Below are 20883 nucleotides of genomic sequence, written 5' to 3'. Positions count from 1 at the left end.
GGAAACCCTGTACAGGGTCGCTATGAGTCGGAACCGACTCCACGGCACATAACAACAACAACAACAACACTACCAGAGCTCCTGTAAAGATTGGTGGTTATATGCTGTGGAGTCAGTTCCGACTCATAAGAGACCCTGTACAAGGTTTCCGAGGCTGTAAATCTTTACGGGAACAGAAAGCCTCATCTTTCTCCCTCAGAACAAACAGCTGGTAGTTCTGAACTGCTGACCTTGAGGTTCACAGCCTGATTCGTAACCACTATGCTACCAGAGCTCCTTCCTGTGTAAAGATTACTTGCCTAGAAAACTCTATGGGGCAATTCTACTGTGTCCTGTAGAGTCTCAATGAGTCAGAACCAAGTCAACGGTAATGGGTTTTTGTTTTGTTGTTTTGTAGCATCTACTTCTCAGGACTGAGTTTAGCTTCATGGCTAAGCTGTATTCTAGTCTATGTGTGTACTGCATTTTATCTATTCACTTGTAAAGGATGTTTATGTAGTTCCCACCTTTCTGACTAGCGCTGCACTGAACATTCGTGCATCTGTTTGTGTTCCTGCTGTCAAGTGTCTGGGTTTACACCCAAAGGAGTGGAATTGCTGACTGCTGATGCGGTGCTATAGGATCAGCATTGGACTGTGAATCACAGGGTCAGCAGTTCAAACCCACCAGCTGCCCCTTGGAAACCTTATACAGTGTAGCTGTGAGTTTGAACTAACTTGATGGCACTTAACTGAAAAGTTGGAGTCCTGGTGTGGTGCTGTAGTCCTGGTGTGCTAACTGCAAGGTTGGTAGTTCAAACCTACCAGCTGCTCCTTTGAAACCTAGTACAGGGTAGCTATGAGTTGGAACCAACTTGGCAGCACTTAACAACAACCCAACAACTGAAAGGTCTGCGGTTAGAACCCACCAGCCTCTCTGCAGGAGAAAGCTAAGGCAGTTTGTTTCCATAAAGATTACAGCCTATGGGCCAGTTCTACTCTGTTCTATTGGGGCAATATGAGTCAGAAAAAGACTTGCGGGCAATGAGTTTGGTTTTGATTTGGGTATGGTAATTCTGTTTAACGTTGTGAGAATCCTCCAAACCATTTTCTACCATGGGTGTACCATTTTACCGTCACACCACCAATGGATGATGAGGTAAAAATATTACAATATAACCAATGGGGCGTCTAGAGCTTAAAAATACAATGTTTCTCTACATTCTTGCTGACACAATGTGCTTTCAATCATAGCACTAGAGTGGGCATGAAGTGATACCTCACTGTGGTTTTGATTTGCCTGCCATTATTTCTTGAAATATTTTATCTGCCCCATTCCTTTTCTGAGACCCCTATTACATGTAAACTAGACTGGCATTTCCTCACAGATTATTATTTTCCCATTCATATTGTTTCCCTCAGGCCTTGAGTATAATTTGCTATGCCTTCATTTCCACCGATCTTTTGTGTTTTTTCCCGTAATGTCTAACTTCCTGTAGCCCCAAAGAGTAAAATTTTCATTTAGATCATTGTATTTTTAAGCTCTAGAAGCCCCATTGGTTATATTTTAATATTTTTACCTCATTATGTTGCTGTTTTACTTTATATATGTACACATAATTGTAAAACCTGTTTTAGCATCATTGTTTTTGTTTTATTGTTACTAAGTGCCCTCAAGTCAGTTTTGACATTTAGTGACTCAGTATAAGGTTTCTCAGGAGTAGCTAGTGAGTTTGAACCGCCAACTTTGTGGTGCAAACCAACCTTGAGGTCCAGTGTTTATCCTATAGCACCACATCAGGACTCCTGTTTTTGCTTAAGTGTCTCTGTAAACTGATTTTTCTCCTAGTATGGGCCATGTTTTTTTGCTTGAAATACCTAGTAATTTTTATTGAATGCTAGACATTGTGAATATTATGTGTGCCTTCCTTCTAAGAATATTCATTTTGCTTTGGGGAAGCAGTTAAATTTGTTACAGCAAGTATTTATAAAAGTAGCCCTTTCTCTAGGACTAATTTTAGCATCTCAACTGAATGCCCCAAACTCCTGGTGTGTGCATGCAGTATAATCAGCACTGGATTTCGAACGACAAGGCTGGCAGTTCAAACCCACCAGCTGCTCCTTGGAAACCCTATACAGGGTCACTATGAGAGCCAACGCTATGACACTTACTATTTAAACATCATTATTTAACAATTGTTAAGATTATCCTACAGTGCAACATAAAAGAACTTAGTCTGACTTATTTATCCAGACACCCATTTTCTTTCAGGCACCTTGGTCAGTCCCCTATTTCTATTTTTTAGATATAAACCTTTTGTACCTTTTGACTTGCAGATGTCTTTAGAGCCCATGGGTCATTCTTTAAGGATTTCCTTTACGAAGACTTTTTAGGTAGGTGAAGTTATTTGGAATTTTCTCTGGGGAGTAAAGTACATAATTGAGCTGATTGTTATCATGTGACAGATACTTTGCTAGGTATTGGGGATACATAATCTCAGTGCTATCTCTGCAACACCTCTAGAATGGTGAATATTTCCTTTTTTTTTAAGATCGGGAAGCTAAAGCTTAAAATAGCTAACTTTGCTCAAACACAAACAGGTAGAAGACGGTCGAGCTGGGTTTAGACCAAGGGTTGAATGGCTTTGGAGCCTGTTGTCCTAATCACCTGATGCTCTGTGCCTCCCCCAACCCCACTCCATTCCCTTAAGGAGCTCATCTGAGTTCAGCTTTGGTGTCTGTGGGACGGGGGTCTGTCACACAAGTTCTTATTCCTTTGTAACCCATCCCTTTATCTTTCCTCACTCAGGAAGTCACTGATGTGTTTCTATCAGTGACATGTCTGAATTTTTTATATATAAATGGAATAGATTCTACTTATTTTTTGACCAGCTTTGTTCATTCATATTTTGAGATTCATGTAGTTTACATGTATCAATAATTCATTCCTTTTTTATTGCTAAGTGGTATTCCATCATGGAACATACCAGTTGTTCAACATCCTTGCTGACACTTGGTATGGTTAGTCTAGAATTTTATGGCACTGTAGGTAGGATCAGCATTGGATTGTGAACCACAAGGTCAGCAGTTCAAACCCATCAGCTGCTCCTCAGACACCCTATCAAGGGTCACTGAGTTGGAACTGACTCAAAGGCACTTAACAACAATGGGCTCTGGAGTGTGGTGGCCCGTGGTTTGAGGCCACCCCCAGCTGCTCCACAGGAGGAAGAGGTTTTCTATTCCCATAAAGACATACTTAGAAACCCTATATAGGGTGGTTATGAGTCAGAACCGACTCCACAAAACTGGGTTGTATAGTGGTATCAGATTATGGTTTTAATGAGCAATTACCTAATAACTAATGGCATTGAATACTTTATCATAAATTTATTTGCTATTCATACTTTTTCTTTAGTGAAGCATCCTTTATATCTTCTGCCAACTTTTTTTACTGGGTTTTCTCATCATTGAGTTGTAAGAGTTCTTCACATGAGGGGGCTTCAAAGTTTGTGGAAAAGTGGAACTAAAATATATGGAATTTTCCCACAAATTTTTGAAGCTCCATGTATATACACATGTGTTTAATCATGTTAAGGAATAACTTTAACCTAATTTTACCAAGGATTTTTATCAGATACAAATATTAGAACTTTACCAATGTTTTTAAAAATATTTCCTAATATTCAAATACCTTTACTTTCTTGGTATGATAATCATCTATCATTTAAAATTTTTTATTATAGGAAACCTTAAAATAGATGTGAAAGTTGAAGAACAATACAAATGAACCGTATGTACTCCTGATCTAAATCCAACAACTATCAAACCCTAACCAATCTTATTTTATCTAGGTCCTCACACATTCCCTCTCAACACATTATTTTGAAGTCCCAGATATCATATAACAGGTTCATGTGATTGTGAGCTGGTATGTCCATACGTAGTTCAGGTGACATGCAGGCGATTTCTGCAGGCTTGTGTACTAAAATCCTTCAGTCAGGTGACGTAAAGAGTGAAGGAGCTCATGCAATTTATCTATTTATAGGCTAGTGGCAGAATATACCCTAGGGAAACTCTCTTTTTGCTCTTACAGCATCCAATTATTTGGATGTGGCCCATCCACTTTACAGAAGATAATCTGCTTTACTTAAGGTAAACACAGCAACTAACTAGTATTTTTATTACCAAACTGGGCACCATAGTTACCACATTAAAATGAACCATCTCAGTATCCTTTTAAAATCATAGAACTTTGATATATATTGACTTATCTGAAGGCTTCAGAAAAATGATTTGCTGCTGTTAATTGTATTTTGCTGAGGTTACTCAATCTGGCTTCTATGTATCTGCTAATTTTGAGCAAAATGAAGGTGCTTTTTACAAAGCCTGAATTTCAATGGGAGTTATTTTATGGTAATCATCATTGCAAGGCAATTGTCAGCACAATGAGAGAAGTCGTTAGTAGAATGCTTGTTACTGGTAAAAGTTTCTAATTGGCATGAACTGGCTGGATGTTTTTCTGTGGGTCCCATTCACTGACTCTGTAACCAATAAGGCTCTTCTGACTGACTTCCTTCCATTTTTCTTTCAACGTTTTGTGTATCTATAAAGGTAAAACAGAGAAACTTACAACCTAATAAATAACAATATCTCCTTCAAAAAATTTTTTGTTATTTAAACTTTTCTAAAGTATACAGAAAGGACCCTTGTGGTGCACTGGGTTGCACTGGGTTATCTGTTGGGCTACTAACTGCAAGGTCAGTAGTTCAAACCTACCTAATAAATAGCACTTTGTAGGAGAAAGATGAATCTGTCTGCTTCCATAAAGACAGTCTTAGAAACACTATATAGGATGGCTAGGAGTCAGAATCGACTTGAGGGCAATAAATTAACGTACACAAACAGGAAAAAGAAATCCTTTCTTTCGAGGTTTATTTGAAAACTAATCAAATTTTAACCAACCAAACACATACTTGAGCTTTAATGTTTAAATGTACAGTTCACAGAAAAAAGAATACAAATGGCTCTAGTAAATACACTCAACCTTAGTAAGAGAAACACAAAGTAAAAACTACTCTGAAATCAAAATGCCATTTTCCATCTAAAAGATGAGAAAAGATCAAAAAGTTTGATAACACTGGTGAAGATGTGTGGAAGTGTAAACTGACCTACCCCTCATAGAAAGCAATTTGTCCACATTTATAAAAAATAAAAAAGTATAAACCTTTTGATCCAGTAATTTGTTTTAGAATTTGTGTTATAGAAATTCACTCATGTGCAACATGACCTATACAAAAGGTTATTAAATGCAGCATTATTTATAATAGGAAAAAACTGCAAAGAATTAAAATGTCTATCAGTAGGCACTGCTCACATACCTTATGGTATATTCATACAATAAAGTCTTACGCACAGATCCCCCCAAGATTATTGCCCTTAGATAACCTTCAAACCTGAAAGTGAACCCACTCCCTGAGATCACCTTCCTGAAAAATAATAGAAAGGCCTATAAAGTGAACAAAACACCCATGAAGAAGGGGCACCATCTGCACAAAAACAAAGTTTAAAAGGCAGAAATGAGCAGGAATGATGGGAGAATGGAGCCGCGGAACTCAAAGAGTCCTGTTACGTTGAGAGGATTCCAATTAATGTTATGAAACAAAATGTGTACAAATTGTTTAATGGGAAACTAAATTGTTCTGTAAACTTTCACTCAAACCACAATAAATGTTCACATTTTAAAAGAGAAAATCATATGCAGTTGTAAACAACAACAAAAAAAATCAAGAAGCTATTTATGTACTGATAAAGCATGATCTCTAAAATACTGTGTTAAGGAAAGAATGTAAAGAGCAATGTGCACTGAAGATATATAAAATATCTCTGGAAGAACACTCAAGAACCTGTTAACACACCAGGGAAGGAGAACTTCCTTGGATGTTAAAAGTGAGAAGGATATTTTAGGCACTGAATTTTGAACCATGTAATGTGTTAGTAGCGTAGTGGTTACGAATTGGGCTTCGAACCTTAAGGTCAGCAGTCTGAAACTACCAGCTGTTCCGCGGGAGAAAGATGAGGCTCTCTGTTCTTGTACAGATTTATAACCTCGGAAACCCTATACAGGGTCGCTGTGAGTCAGAACTGACTCCACGGCACATAACCACCACCAATGTGTTAATATGTTTTGTTGAAAAATATTTTTTCCTAAGAGGTAATTTTTGAAATAAAAACTATAATGTTCCAACAAGATTCTTTTAGGTAAAATCAAATTAGTAAGCATCATATTTATTTCATCTGATTGATAAACTTTTCCACAATTCCATTGAGTCTTTCGGGCTCCATCAGATTGTTTACCAATTCCTGCTCAACTGCCATCAAGGCCATGTCACTACATCTCTCTTGCCCCATGGTATGATGTAAGTATGCTTTCAGGCGAGGCAGTGCAGAAAATGAGTTTTGAGCATTTGCTGAAGTAATTGGCCAAGACAAAGCAATATGTAATAGATGAGAGATGCCAGGGACATTACTGTAAAGCCCATGCTGAATAAACAAATAGCTAAGATTTATGAAGTTGACACAATCACAATCCATGAAAAAGTTGAGCTTTGCATAATGCCTATAAAACCTAAGTTCTGGTACAATATCTGTATCAAGTTTATAAAATTCTTGAACATGTTTGGCAGTTGCTTCATTTAATGGCTCATTCCATTTAAACAATAGCTCTGAAATTTGCTGTATTTTGCCATAATCAAACTCTGAAAAGCATGATTTTAAATTCTGCAATAGAGTATCCAATCCTTGGTAATAAATATTACTTTTATAGTGTTCCTCAGTTGAAGTAGAAAGAAACATACTATCTGAATTGCTATGATCTATTGTTTTCTGAATTTTTCTTCTTTTTTGAAGAGGTTTTTCAACTTCAAAACCTTTACTGGTGATTTTCTGACTTATTTCCTCTGCTCCATCCCAGAGGGTTTTGAAATAAACATCATTTCTCTCAGATGATAAACATTCAAAGATTGTTTCTATTTTTGAAGACAAAGAAAAAATGTTCATAGTTTCACTCTGAAGTTCTTTGGAAAGGATTTCTGTAACACTCAGCACTTGATAAAGAAATTTTAAACAAAAGATAAATTCAAATTTGGAAATCAATGTCAACAAATTACTCAATTTATCAGCTAAATTTATGTTTGAAGAATGGCTTGATATAGCTTCCAATGTTTTGATAATCTCTGGAAGACCCTCAATTATAGATAATAATATATGGTCATGAGCTGTCCAACATGACTGTGATAGATGTTTCTTGCATGTTTTGTTTTGGCTTAGTTTACAAATATTCTGTAAATTTGCCAATATTTCCCCAGACATCCGAATAGTGTTGAACAAAGTATCGAGAGTATTTAAAGTACTTTGGAGTTCCTTTACTTCTTGACAAAACCTAATGACTGCTAAATCCAAAAAATGTGCGTAACAATGTAAGTATAAAGCTCTTGGCTCTTCTTTCTTGAACTCTGCTGCAATTTCATTAAAATTTCCCCTCAAATTAATGGTACTATCATAGGCTTGGCCACGTATGTTTTTCAAATCAACTCCAATTTGCTGTAGATAAGTTTTAATAATCCTATGTAAGTCAGTCCCAGTTACCTCTTCAATATCAATGAAACCCACAAATCGTTCTTTTATTAAAATAGTCTTTGATGTTTTTTGTGGGTACCTTATGCAAACTGAAAATTGTCCTTTAGTGGTACTATCAGTTATTTCGTCACAAATCACTGAAAAAGCTGAGGAGACATTGATCTCATTCACAATATCTTGCAACATTACAGTCTTTATTATTTCAATAATTTCAGTTTGAACTTGTGAGCTATTGTAGAAGTCAACTTGTGAGTTCATAAGTTGAAATGTTCCTTCTCCTTTATCTTTTGCTCTGATTTCTAACAATTCTAAAAAATTGCCTTTATTTATAGATGAAACAGATTGGTCATTTCTTCTGAAGGGTAAACACTGCTTTCCAAGAAACAAAATAGTTTCAATGATAAATTTTAAGAAGTCTTTGTTTTCCTCATTTTTTTTTGAATGAACAGACAAATTATTATTGACAGCTTCATCAGTAAACTGGTATTCCCTCCAAAACTGCAATGACTTCAAATGCATCTCACTTTTTTCATGCTTTCTGAATTTTTCCATAGTTTTTTTCCAATTAGAAATTCTTTGAGTTGTAAATGACTCTCTTCCAGAGCTAAAAATTTTTTGGCAAAACAATTGACATGAATAACAGAATGTCACATCCTTTTTACCACTGTTTTCCAAATATTGATTTGAATAGCAAGATTTTTTAATACTTCGTGATTTCCCTTTAACTTTTTGTACTTTGGATGTAAACTGTAGATGACACAGTCCATCGTTTATTTTTATGGATTTCAAATTGTATGTAGGGTCCTGGCTTGACACTTGATCTTTTTGTCCTTCCATATCAGAGCCAACTGTATGCTGACTGGGTACAGATGAAGATGGTGAAAGGCTTGGCTGTTCCACATTGCTGTTAGCAATACCACTACTTGATTCACTGGGTGAATTCTTAGAAATCTTGGGAAGAAAATGATAAAATAAAACTTTAGCAGTTGTCAAATAATCAGTTAAAATATTGAACAGACCATTCTTACTGAGTAAAATGAATGGCACAGTATGTGTTCCATTAGAGGGGGAACATTAACAATTATATTTTAACTATATAAAGTCTACATTCAGCATTAACTGTTCAAAGGACATCTTAAACATAATTATAGTAAAAATAATTGTTGTTCAAGTGACTAGAGTTGCCTAACAAGTATTTAACAAAAAAACAAACAGAGGAAATATTTGACTAATAATGCTTCTGTTTAAACATTATTCTTATAATAATTTGAAGTCTAACCTGACATTTGGGAAATTGAATATAAACAGCAGAGTATTGTCAGTGTTTATTTACTCTATTTTTTGAAATTTATGATGAAAATACGAATAAATATGATCAAATACATATATGCAAAAGAAACTGAGACTAAAACTTACATCTGCAATGACATTTGATGTTACTGGAGAAACTGTACCTGTTAAATTAATAAAACATAAATTCAAGATCTTAAAAATCTGTAAAATACCATCAGAAACTGTAATTGCTTATTGCACATCAGGAAACGAAAACAAAACTTAAGAGTCTAGACAGATTCATCAAGTATGGTAAAATGGTGTGTATATAAAATATCTTCAAATGAAGTCATACCATCTAGGATGTCAGAATTCACAATGGACAGTTCACCAGGAGGATCTGCCAATGACACTATATTGCTTATAACTGGAGTTGAATCTGTCTTTGGAGAAAGTTCAGTTGAAGCCTCTAGTACCATGGGAACATTTACTGATAAAAATAAAAAGGATTTTATAAACCAAGCAGAATCAATCAGAAACAATGTTAATAACATGCATTTTAAGGAAAAGTACAAATATAGACTAACTTTTAGGTATTGCTGGGCTACATAATTCTTTCTAATTGGAGTTAACATGAACTAGGATTTAGGGATAGCCAGATTCTTTAGGATAATATTAATAACAGTATTAAACAGACAGTTCATAGTTCACCATCATTTTATAGCTTTCTGCACACTATTGTGTGCAGTCTTTTTATACTACTTGCTTGAAATTATAAGCAAATTTTTACTATGAAATTAGCTATGAAAAACATAAGAGATACCTATATAATATCCTAACAGGTGCCATTTCTAACTCTGCTGGGCTTCATAAACCTTAACATCAATGGAGTTAGGTGGGTGGCCAATCTAGTATTGAAGAGATTTCTGTAATAAGCCAGTGTACAAACTCCAGAGACAACATTCTCTAGTCTTATGTAACTGGTACCCCTGGTACTACAGGAGTAGTACCCCTGGTACTACAGGAGGCTAAGAAAATACCCAGTTGACTCTGGATTATTTGTGTTTTCCTATTAGTGAACTTCCAACAAGATCTACCTTATGTGATCAATATTACTGATAGTCTTGTTTTTACAAAACCCCCCAAAAAACCAAACTCACTGCCACTGAGTCAATTCTAACTCATAGCGACCCTATATAGTGTTTCCACAGCTAGAAATCTTTAAGGGAGCAGAAAGCTTCATTTTGCTTCCACATAACAGCTGGTGGGTTTGAACTGCTGGCCTTCTGTCAATAGTCCAGTGCTTATCTTACATCATTATGAGGGCTCCCTGGTTTTTATGAAGCAGGGATGAACGTGACAGAATACTCTATTTCTAACAGAATTCCTTATCATAAATATATTACTCAATATATTTTGACTGAACGCTTCCTATATATCAAATTCTGTGGCAATAAGTGTCATATACCAAGAATATGACATATATATTCATTTACAAAAGGGTCCAAATAATCTAAAGACCAAACCAAACTTGTTATCATTATTTCTCGCTAATGGTGATTCCATGTATTCCAGAGTAAAACTACTTCACAGGGATTAACTGGCTATAATCTTTACAGAAGCAAATTGCCAGGCCTTTCTTCAAACTGCAACCTTTAAGTTAGTAAACATTGAGTACAAACTGTATCACCCAGGGACTTAATAAAGACATGTATCCTTGTTTCTTTTTCCTTAAATCTTGTCTTAAAACAGAAACAATCTTTACAGTTAAGTATTAAATTCTCTGGTGGTGAAGTAGCATTCATCTTGCATAAAAATATTAAAAACAGTTCTTAGCAATATGTTTTAAACTGTTTTACTTTTAAATCAGTTTTATTTAGAAATGAATAAAAGTTATAAATGAAAACAAAGCAGCAATGTTTTTCTTTGATATTTACTAACCTTTAGTTACTATACCTATGGTAAGTGCTAAACAAACATTACCTGCAGAAGATTCCATCTTAGCTTTATTGTAAGCAGAGAAACAATGAATAGAGCAGAAAAGCTCTGTCTTCCCAAAGTCATTGGTAGTCTCAATAATTTCATCTGAGGGCTTCAGGGATTTGAAAAGAACAGATGGAAGTATTTTGGCTGGTTTCTGTTTAGAGATTAAAATAACATTTGTATTCCTGGTTGTTAAGTGCCGTCGAGTCAGTTCTGACCCATAGCGACCCTCTACAGGGTTTCTGAGAATGTAAATCTTTATGGGAGTAGAAAGCCTCATTTTTCTCCCGCGGAGCGGCTGGTAGTTTCGAACCACTGACCTTAAGGTTCGCAGCCCGATTCGTAACCACTACGCTACCAGAGCTCCTTTGTATTCCTGGTATATGACACTTATTGTAAACAAACCAAAATATACTCATCGTGGCTGCTCTTAATTAAAATATTACAAATAAGGTTAATGAATCTACATTTTTAACACTTTCTTAAAAAACAGAAAAAAGGCAATAGATTGCAGTGACTGTAAAATGGAGGAAATGAGTAGGTCTATTGTTTTGGAATCCTGGTGTGGCTCTGTAAAGTGTGGCTCTGTAAGCACTGGGCTGCTAACTGCAAGGTTGGCAGTTCAAATCTGACAGCCACTCTTGGGAATCCCTACATGGGGTTCCAACTCATAGAGACTCTATAGGGTTTTTGAGGCCATAAATCTTTGCAGGAGCAGAAAGCTCCTGGAGTGGTTGGTAGGCTGGAACTGCCAACCTTAGTTTGCAGTTTAGTGTTTACCCTACAGAACCACCACTCTCCCAATAAATCTGTAAGAAAACTTAAATTCGTCAGTCACATTAACAACAATAATATATGTAAGCAGTGAGGAAATTGGTCATATCATCATTACAGACAACAAAACCAACTAGATAAATAAACCTAACAAGGTATTGTTGAGTTGATTCAAACTAATGGCATACCCTATGGGTCGGAGCAGAACTGTATTCTAACAGGGTTTTCAATGGCTGCATTTTTAGAAGTAGAAAACTAGGTTTTTCCTTTGAGGCAACTGAGCAGTCATGAACCTCTAATATTTTAGTTAGCAGCTGAGCACATTAACCATTTTTATCACCAAGGTACTTCCAGATATATAAACAAATGTCTTAAAATATTAAGTCTCTTCTTATGTCAGCTTGGGCATCAACTCAGGAAAATTTATCAGTGTTGAAAAGGTCTGAAAGGCAGCTTAACACACATACTGAGATATTGTGGGAATCCTGTTTTTCTAGGCTAACCTCAAATGTAAACGTATTTTAAGAAAGCAGCATACTAGCATTAAGTAAAATGAGCTTAGTAAGCAGCAAGTATACAAAGGAAAAGGATATAAAGTGAGAGGTTTCCTGAGGAGTTTCTTATCTATTCTTTCTAATGAAGCAGAAACTATCATTCCTGAATTAAAGAATAATGCATTAATGAAATAAAACTGCTTTTGGGGACACAAAGTGCAAAGATAAATGAAAATATCTGTGAGAGAACAAGAGAATAGCAAAAAACAATGAAACAAACAGGAAGATGTTGAAAATTCCTTTTTATCCTTTATTAAATGAACAACTTTTATATTTTGAGAAACCCCTAACAATTTACCACTGTTCAACATTAAATAGCAGGAGTAGTATAGCAATCCATACACCAAACAACCTATTTTAAAACTAAAGTCACCCTATTTTTAGATTTGTAACCTTTTCTAATTCTTGGTTATAGTTAACAAACAATATAGATTGTTCTCCATTTGTACTACCAGGCAGTCTCTTATATGTAGGACAGTCTGAGGTGGTGTTTGTTAACTGATTTACCCACATCAGCCACATCACATCTATCACATGTGCTCGATAACTGGGCATCACCCACAGGCTTTTAAAAAAAGGACAAGAATTTGTATCTATTTATTGAGTGTGGAGATAAAGAAGAAAAAGAAGGAATGATATTTTTCTTCCCTGCCGTCTATTCTTTCCAAAGCAGGATATTTGTCCTGGTGGCACGTTCTCCAACAGAAAAGATGTAGCATACAGATGAACTATCTTGGACTGTGGCACACTGGGACTCCCATTTTCAGTCGTTTGTTTTTTAAGGGAGAATTTAAAGGAATAGACTTTGTCTCAAAGCATCATCTGAACATATAAGGCATGTGACAGCTTAACCATGAAAGAGGTCATCTCGCTTAGTTCACCAAGCCTCTCCTATCAGATGTAAGGAGTTATTTCTCAATCATTTAATTCCTTCTATGACTAATTCAGAAAAAGCATATAATTTTCTTGAGTCACCTTTACCTTGCTTAGGAGTAAGTTAAACACATGGTATTACAAATACTTTATGCTAAGTCTTGTAATTATTGTTGGTGCTAAGTGCCACCAAACTGGTTCTGATTCATACTGACCCTGTATAGAGTTTCTGAGGAGTGGCTGGTGGATTTGAACCATCGACCTTGCAGTTAGCAGACCAGTGCTTATCCTACAGCATCACACCGGGACCCCTAATTCCTATAAGAGACGAGTGTATCTTCACTTAACTTATTTGTAGTTTATAAACAGGCCTCCATTTACTTGCCCTTCCTTCAAAGTAAGATGATCACCCTAACACTCTAAGAAATTCTCCATCCAGTATTTTATCAAGAATTCTTATATAAGAAAAAACTTATAAAAAGTCTTCTATTTCATCTTCTACATCATCTTACCAAACCATTAGTCTCACTGGCACCAAAACGTGTATTTCCACATTTTCCGAGTAGAACCACTCATAAGCCAACTAACAGAAGGAACAAAATCTTCTAATTTTCATTTCAACCCTATGCAGTCAGTTCAAATGACGTAGTTCTCACATTAAGCAATACATTTTTATTCATACCTGCTTGCATGCTGTTACATTCTTTGAACTATTAAAGTACTGAGATTGTCCTTCCATCTGAAGTATGTGGAATGAACTAGAGTTCGTGTAACAGTAAACCCCACAGTTCTCACAACAGTTCATGACAAGGTTGTTAGCAGAGTGAAACTTTAAGAAGCAGTTATTACTGCAGAGGCTGGATTTCACGTTCTGGTATCTTACTTCATACTGAATCTAGAAGTTAAAAAACAAAAACCAGTCAGTTAAAAACTATGATATTTAAGCACAGTCATAAGAGTTTAAAAAGGTTAAAAAATTAACAACTTACAACAGTAGGCTTCTGACACATGCTGCATTTAGTTAAAATGCTATTACTACATATGGTAACAAATGGTTTTCTTTTTTCTTCATATGATGAAAGACAAGATTGGCTACAAAAATTTTTACTAGAAGTATTTTCCAGCTGAATACTGATCACATCCTTTGGATTTAAGATGTCTCTAAAAATAAGTAACAAGGGCACCATTAAACACTTTCATCTTAAATTTCTCCATCAATCCCTCTCCCTAGCTGTTATATTCACCCCAAAAAACTGTAAAATACTAGTATGAACACCTGCTTAGAGAACCTAAATTTGTTATCTAGCTCTAGTTATTAAAATAAACTTAGGCAAGTTATTTATATTGTTTATTTCCTCATCTATAAATTAGGGACTATGAAGTACAACTCAAAAAGTGTCACTCCGTGTATTTTGGTTGGTGCTTGTGATAAAAGAACGATGAGAAATCACAATTATGAATAACCTGAACACCTTTGGAATCTATAGGACAGAATATTTTTTAAAAATAGCTACCTGAGACCCTTGCCTTCAGCTACTTGGTCTGGAACAAAACTCACCCTTGTGGCCCAATTTTCAACCAAGTAGTAGATAGGTATATAAAGTGGGAATAACAATGCTAGTAAGGTATGCTCACCATGGATAGGTCAACCATTCAAGATCAAAAAGGGTAACATTTACCTAGTGACAAAGTTGAGAAGAAATGGGAAGGAGGGTGAAATGGTAATGTGAACCACAGAGAGGAAGTGGGATAACTGTTATTGCATGGAAGGGATTGTGATCATGGAGATGAAATGAAGTGTATACTTGGTTGAATGTAAAATGGTGATCTCAGTAAAATTTCACTCAGCTCACAATGAAAAAGTTTCAAAAAAAGGTTAGCAAACGCTGATATTTTTCAGGGATCCATGAGATCAAAACTAATTTCATAAAAATATTAAGATGAGCTTTGCCAAACCAAAGAGGCCAGAATTCTTTGGGGTAGGGTTTTGCTGCTTTTGAGTCAGTTCCCACTTAGTGACTCTATGAACAACAAAACGAAACACTGCCTGGTCTGGCATCATCCTCACAATTTTTGTTATATTTGAGCTCATTTCTGTTGCCAATGTGCTAATCTATCTCATTGGGGCTTTCCTTTTTCTGTACCTCTACTTTACCAACCCTGACGTCCTTTTCAAAGAACTGATCACCCCTGTATGAGAGAATACATGTTGCCATTCTGGCTTCTAAGAACATTCTGGCTGCACTTTTTCCACCATAGATTTGTTTGTTCTTCTGGCAGTCCATGGTACTTTTAATATTCATATCCAACACTATAATTCCAATGCATCAATTCTTCCTTCTATGGTCTTTATTCACGTCCAACTTTAATATGCATATAAGGCTACTGAAAATAGGTGGATTTCAGTGATGGAAAAATCTGCCTTCAGAAGTTTACATACCTAATTAGAAGATAAGAAACAAGAGCTTTGATAATTTTGTTTAATCAAGATGTCTATGATTTATAGCAATACTTTTTGACTTATCCTCATATATTAAATTCACAGGTGGTATGGATTGAACTGTGAACTCCCAAAGTATGTTCTATAAATCCGATTCCTATACCTGCAGATAAAGTCCTACTTGAAAATAAGGTTTCTTACGTTGTTACGTATGACATCTAAAATCTTATCACTTTTGAGATATACACGCTGTTGTTGTTGTTGTCATGTGCCATCGAGTGGAAACCAACTCATAGCGACCCCATGCACAGCAGAACGAAACAATGTCCAATCCTGGGCCAACCTCACTACCACTGCCACACTTGAGTCCATCAAATGATGCCACCTGGCCAATCCATCTCCTTAGGGGTCTTCCTCTTTTTCTCTGACCCTCCACTTACCCAGCATGACATCCTTCTCCAGCGACTGTTCCCTCCGGACAATATGTCCAAAGTATGAGACGAAGCTTAGCCATCTTGGCCTCCAAGGAGCACTATGGCTGCACTTCTTCCAAAACAGATCTATTGGTTCTTCTGGCAACCCATGGCACTTTCAGTATTCTCCTCCAACACCATAACTCAAAGGCATCAATTCTTCTATGATCTTCCTCATTCACTGTCCAGCTTTCGCATCCATATGAGGTTATTGAAAATACCATGGCTTGGGTCAGGCGCACCTTAGTCTTCAAGCTGACATCTCTATCTCTGCTCTTCAATACTTTGAAAAGTTCCTGTGCAGCAGATTTACCCAATGCAATACGCTGTCTGATCTCTTGACTGCTGCTTCCGCGAGTGTTGATAGCTGATCCAAGAAGAATGAAGTCCTTGACAACGTCAATCTTTTCTCCATTGATAAGAATGTTGTTTATTGGTCCAGTGGTGAGGATTTTTGTCTTCTTGACATTGAGATGCAATCCATATCAAAGTCTGTGCTCTTTGATTTTCATGATGCATACGGAAAAGGAGGGTGAGGATGGCTGCACTATTTGACAAATGTGATGAATGTTACTTAATTGTGAACATAGAAAATATGGAATTGGTATTTGGTTGTGTACATTTTCAGCAATTTAAAAACTGATTTTTGAAAAAAAAGAAAAAACATGTTATTTGTCCTTTTCGCTGTGCTGACATTTTGACTGATGCTGCACAAGCAATGGTGAGGAAAACTACCACTTAGCACAAATCAAGCCAGTGTCACCAAAATGTACAAGTATGTATTTAACTGCCATGCATTCACACTCAAAAGATCATGCGCCATTTTCAAAATTGTTGATAGGTTTGTGTCCCTTGTTGTAGTTACTATGTCAATCCATCTCTTTGGGATCTTCCTCTTTTTCGCTGACACTCTTATCAAGCATCTCATTTTCTAGGGACTGGTCCCACACGTAATTCTGTAAGTGAAGCCTTACCATCTTCCTAAGGTGCATTTGGCTGTGCAATTCCAAGACAATTTTGATTTTCTGGCATTCAATGGTACCTTCAACATTCTTCAACAACACAATTCAGATGCATTGGTTCTTCTCTGGTCTTCCTTATTCACTGTCCAATTATCGTATGTACACGAGGTGAATGAAAATTTGAGCCAGGCACATCTTAGTCCTCAAAGTGACATCTTTATTCTTTCACATGTTTGCAACAGATCTGTTTAATACAAGTCCAATGCTTATCCTACAGCACCACACCAGGACCACTAGATCTTATAACAGATTAGTGTATTTTTGCTTGTTTGTAGTTTATAAACAGGTCTTCATTTACTTGCCTTTCCTTCAAGGTAGATGATCACTCACTCCGAGGTTCTTCAGGAAAAACTGTCCAGCATTATCAAGAATTCTTACAAAAGAAAAAATTATTAAAAAATCTAAAATTATCAGAATTCAAATTACTTGATTTCTTGACTGTTGCTTCCAGGAGCACTGATTCTGGATCCAAGTAAAATACAATTGTTGACAACTCCATTTTTCTTCATTTATCATGTTTATTGGACCGGCTGTTAAGAATATTTCTTTACTTTACTCTGAGGTGTGGCATTCTGATGTGGCACTGTGGGTTAATGTGCTGCACTGCAAAGTCAGTTTGAACCACAGGTTGGTGGTTCAAGCTCACCAGTCGTTCCTTGGAAACCCTACACAGGGCTGCTATGGGTCGGAACTGACTCAACGGCAAACAACATCATGGAGGTGTAATCTTTACTGAAGGCTGTAGTCTTTGGTCTTCATCAGTTAGTACTTTAAGTCCTCTAACTTCCAGCAAACAAGGCTGTGTCATTTGCATATCACTGTGTGTTAATGAGTCTTTCTCCAATCTTGATGCCATGTTTTTTTCATACAGTCCAGCTTCTTGGATTTTTCAGCATACAGATTGAATAAGCATGGTGAAAGGAAACAACCCTGATGCACATCCTTCCTGATTTTAAACAATACAGTATCTTCTTGTACTATTCAAATGACTAGATCTTAGTCTATATGTAAATTCCTCATGAGTGTTCTGGAATACCCATTCTCTGCAATGTTATCCACAGCTTGTCATGATCCACACTGTCAAATGTCTTTGCAGAGTCAATAAAGTACAACTAAATATCTTGGATATATCCTGCTTTCATCCAATATCTATGAGACATCACCAATGATATCCCTTGTTTCCTGCCCTCTTAAGTCTGGCTTGAATTTCTAATAGCTTCTGTCAATATACTGTTGCAACTGTTTTTTAATTATCTTCAGTAAAATTTTACTTGTGAGATTAATGATATTGTTCAATAATTTCCACATTTCTGTAAGGTCACCTTAGTAATAAGCACAGATATGGATTTCTTCCAATCAGCTGGCCAGATAGCTGTCTTCCTTATTTCTTGGTATAGATGAGTGCTTCCAGCATTGTATCAGTTTGTTAAAACATTTCAATTGCTAGTCCATCAATTTCCAGAAACTTGTTTTTGAATGTCTTCAGCACAGCTTGGACTTCTTTCTTCAATACCATCAGTTTTTGATCAAATGGTTAGATGCACACCAATTATTTTTGGTATAGTGACTCTATATTCCTCCATCTTCTTTCCCTGTTTTTTGGGGGGGGGGGGGAGGTACACAAAAACACTCAGGAATATTTAATAATGTAAACAACCAAAGGGCACATTTGGTAAGCCTGCCTCCTGGCTGCTAGCACTCAATCTTTCTTTCCATGAGTCTATAGAGTCCTCAGCTCTGCCTTCATCTCCGGTCTTGCTGCCTCTCCAGATAAGGTCCCACATTCTGCTTGTGCTCTTCTCCCTTGATGGTCCTAGGGTCCTCTGTACCTGAGATGTATATTAACTACTCCCGTTTTTGTTACAGAACTTCTATCTATAGTTGTAATTAGTAATGGTAATAATTACTATTGAATCATAAGAATCTTATCCCCATCTGTTGTTATGGGCTGTGGAGTCGGTTCCGACTCACAGTGAGCCTGTACAGGGAGGATTTTCAAGGCTGTAGATCTTTATGGGAGCAGAAAGCCTCAGCTTTCTCCTACAGAACAGCTGGTAGTTTTGAACTGCTGACCTTGAGGTTAGCAGCCCAATTCATAACCACTACACTACCAGAGCTCTGTATCTAGACCCATCTAGACAAGATGAAAACTATTCAGTGGGGACTCTACCTTTTCTCACACAATCTTAAACTCCCTCTTGAAAACTTGTAAACCAGTTACTTCGTGCCTTTATCGGCCCCTCATTTTAGGCAGCCAATACCTAAGTTGCCTGTTCCTATCAACCCTGTATACAGGGGGGATAGGATTGATACTTGATGTGAAGACTCCTTCCCTCTCTATTGGTATTTTGAGCTACTATATCCGTAACTATAGGTCAAGTTCATCAATTTTAACAATTTCCACTTGTTTCCTTTATCAAAAATTGTTTTTTTTTATCTTCCTCTAGTCGAGTTCTGATCATCAGGCCATCAGGCTAGGTCAAATGAATACTATGTACAAGTTTGGGTGTTCTTGTGTATCTCCCCTCACTTTCTATCAGCTGGATGCTTCACTCTCAGTTCTAGCCCCTTGTGGCTATGTTCTTGTTTATGGGCTTACATTTTCTTTTGATGCACCCTGTTTTGTTTAATATTTTTCCCAAAAAATTTTTCAATATTGCAAATCAAGGTTTGAAGTTTTTCTTCGTTTCCTTCAGTTTGAGAAATGCTGAGCATGTTCTTTCCTTTTAGTTTTCTAACTCCAGGTCTTTGCATACACAGTTCAATATAGGAAGAAGTTCAAGCTGCACTGAAGGCAATGGTTAAAAACAAGACTCTAGTAATTGACGTAGTACACATTGAAATGTTTCAACAAATTATTACAGTGCTGGAAATACTAATCTATGCAATGAAATTTGGAACACAGCTACCTGACCAACTGGCAGGAAGAGATCCATACTTGTGTTCATTACAAAGAAGGTTACCCAACAACGCAGAAATTATCAAACTATATAATTAATATCACACACAAGTAAAAATTTCCTGAAGATAATTAAAAAACGGTTACAAAAATACATTGACAAAGAGCTGCTAGAGATTCAAGCCAGATTCAGAAGAGGACATGGAACTAGGAACATCACTGTTGACGATAGATGGATCTCGGCAGAAAGCAGAGAATATCAGAAAGATGTACTTTATTGACTATGCAAAGGCATTAAATTGTATAGATCATAACAAACTAAGGATAACACTGAGAAGAATGGGTATTCAAGAACACTTAATTGTGCTCATGCAAAACCTGCATATACACCAAAAGGCAGTCATTCAAATAGAACAAGAAAATATTGCCTGGTTTAAAATCAGGAAAGGTGTGCACCAACGTTATTTTCACCATACTTACTAGATGTTAACTGAACAAATAATACAAGACGCTGGACTACATGAAGAATGTGGTATCAAGATTGGAAAAAATCTTAACAGCCAGCGATATGCAGATGACACAACCTTGCTGGTTAGAAGCAAAGAGGACTTGCAGCAATTACTGGTGAATATCAAAGACTACATCCTTTGGTATTTTTATGAACCTCAATGTAAATAAAATGAAAACTCTTACAACTGAACCAATAAACATCATCATAAAGAGATAAAAGATTGAAATTGTCCTGTATGAGATGAGACCGTCCCACTAGAAAGGACAAGCAGACTGGAACAGCTACAGTGACAGAGATACATCTTCATGATGAACCTGACCTATACTCAGAGTGGTAGTTACTTTAAATACCAACAGAGAGGGAAAGAGTCTTCACATCAAGTATCAATGCTATCCCTTCTGAGCACAGGGTAGATAGGGACAGGCAACTTAGACACTGGCTACCTAAAATGAGGGGGCAATAAAGGCAC

The 20883-nt window shown here is 36.5% G+C and overlaps 1 protein-coding gene across 1 annotated transcript in view; it reads right to left on the bottom strand.

Annotated features, from left to right (window-relative positions):
* Positions 1-6263: 6263 nt before the first annotated feature.
* The window catches only part of ZMYM1 (zinc finger, MYM-type 1), a 40953-nt gene continuing 26333 nt past the window's right edge, over positions 6264-20883 (bottom strand). The window contains exons 4-9 of the mRNA XM_006867609.1: positions 14059-14230; positions 13752-13964; positions 10869-11022; positions 9241-9375; positions 9030-9067; positions 6264-8564 (exon numbers count right to left, since the gene is read on the bottom strand). Of these exons, the coding sequence (XP_006867671.1) occupies positions 6264-8564; positions 9030-9067; positions 9241-9375; positions 10869-11022; positions 13752-13964; positions 14059-14230 (3013 nt within the window). The remainder of the gene's footprint in view (positions 8565-9029; positions 9068-9240; positions 9376-10868; positions 11023-13751; positions 13965-14058; positions 14231-20883) is intronic.

This window comes from Chrysochloris asiatica, unplaced genomic scaffold (assembly GCF_000296735.1).
Source record: "Chrysochloris asiatica unplaced genomic scaffold, ChrAsi1.0 scaffold00106, whole genome shotgun sequence".
In the NCBI taxonomy this organism is placed as follows: domain Eukaryota; kingdom Metazoa; phylum Chordata; class Mammalia; order Afrosoricida; family Chrysochloridae; genus Chrysochloris; species Chrysochloris asiatica.
Note: the sequence above shows the minus strand (reverse complement) of the source record. Positions and strands in the feature narration are given on the sequence as shown.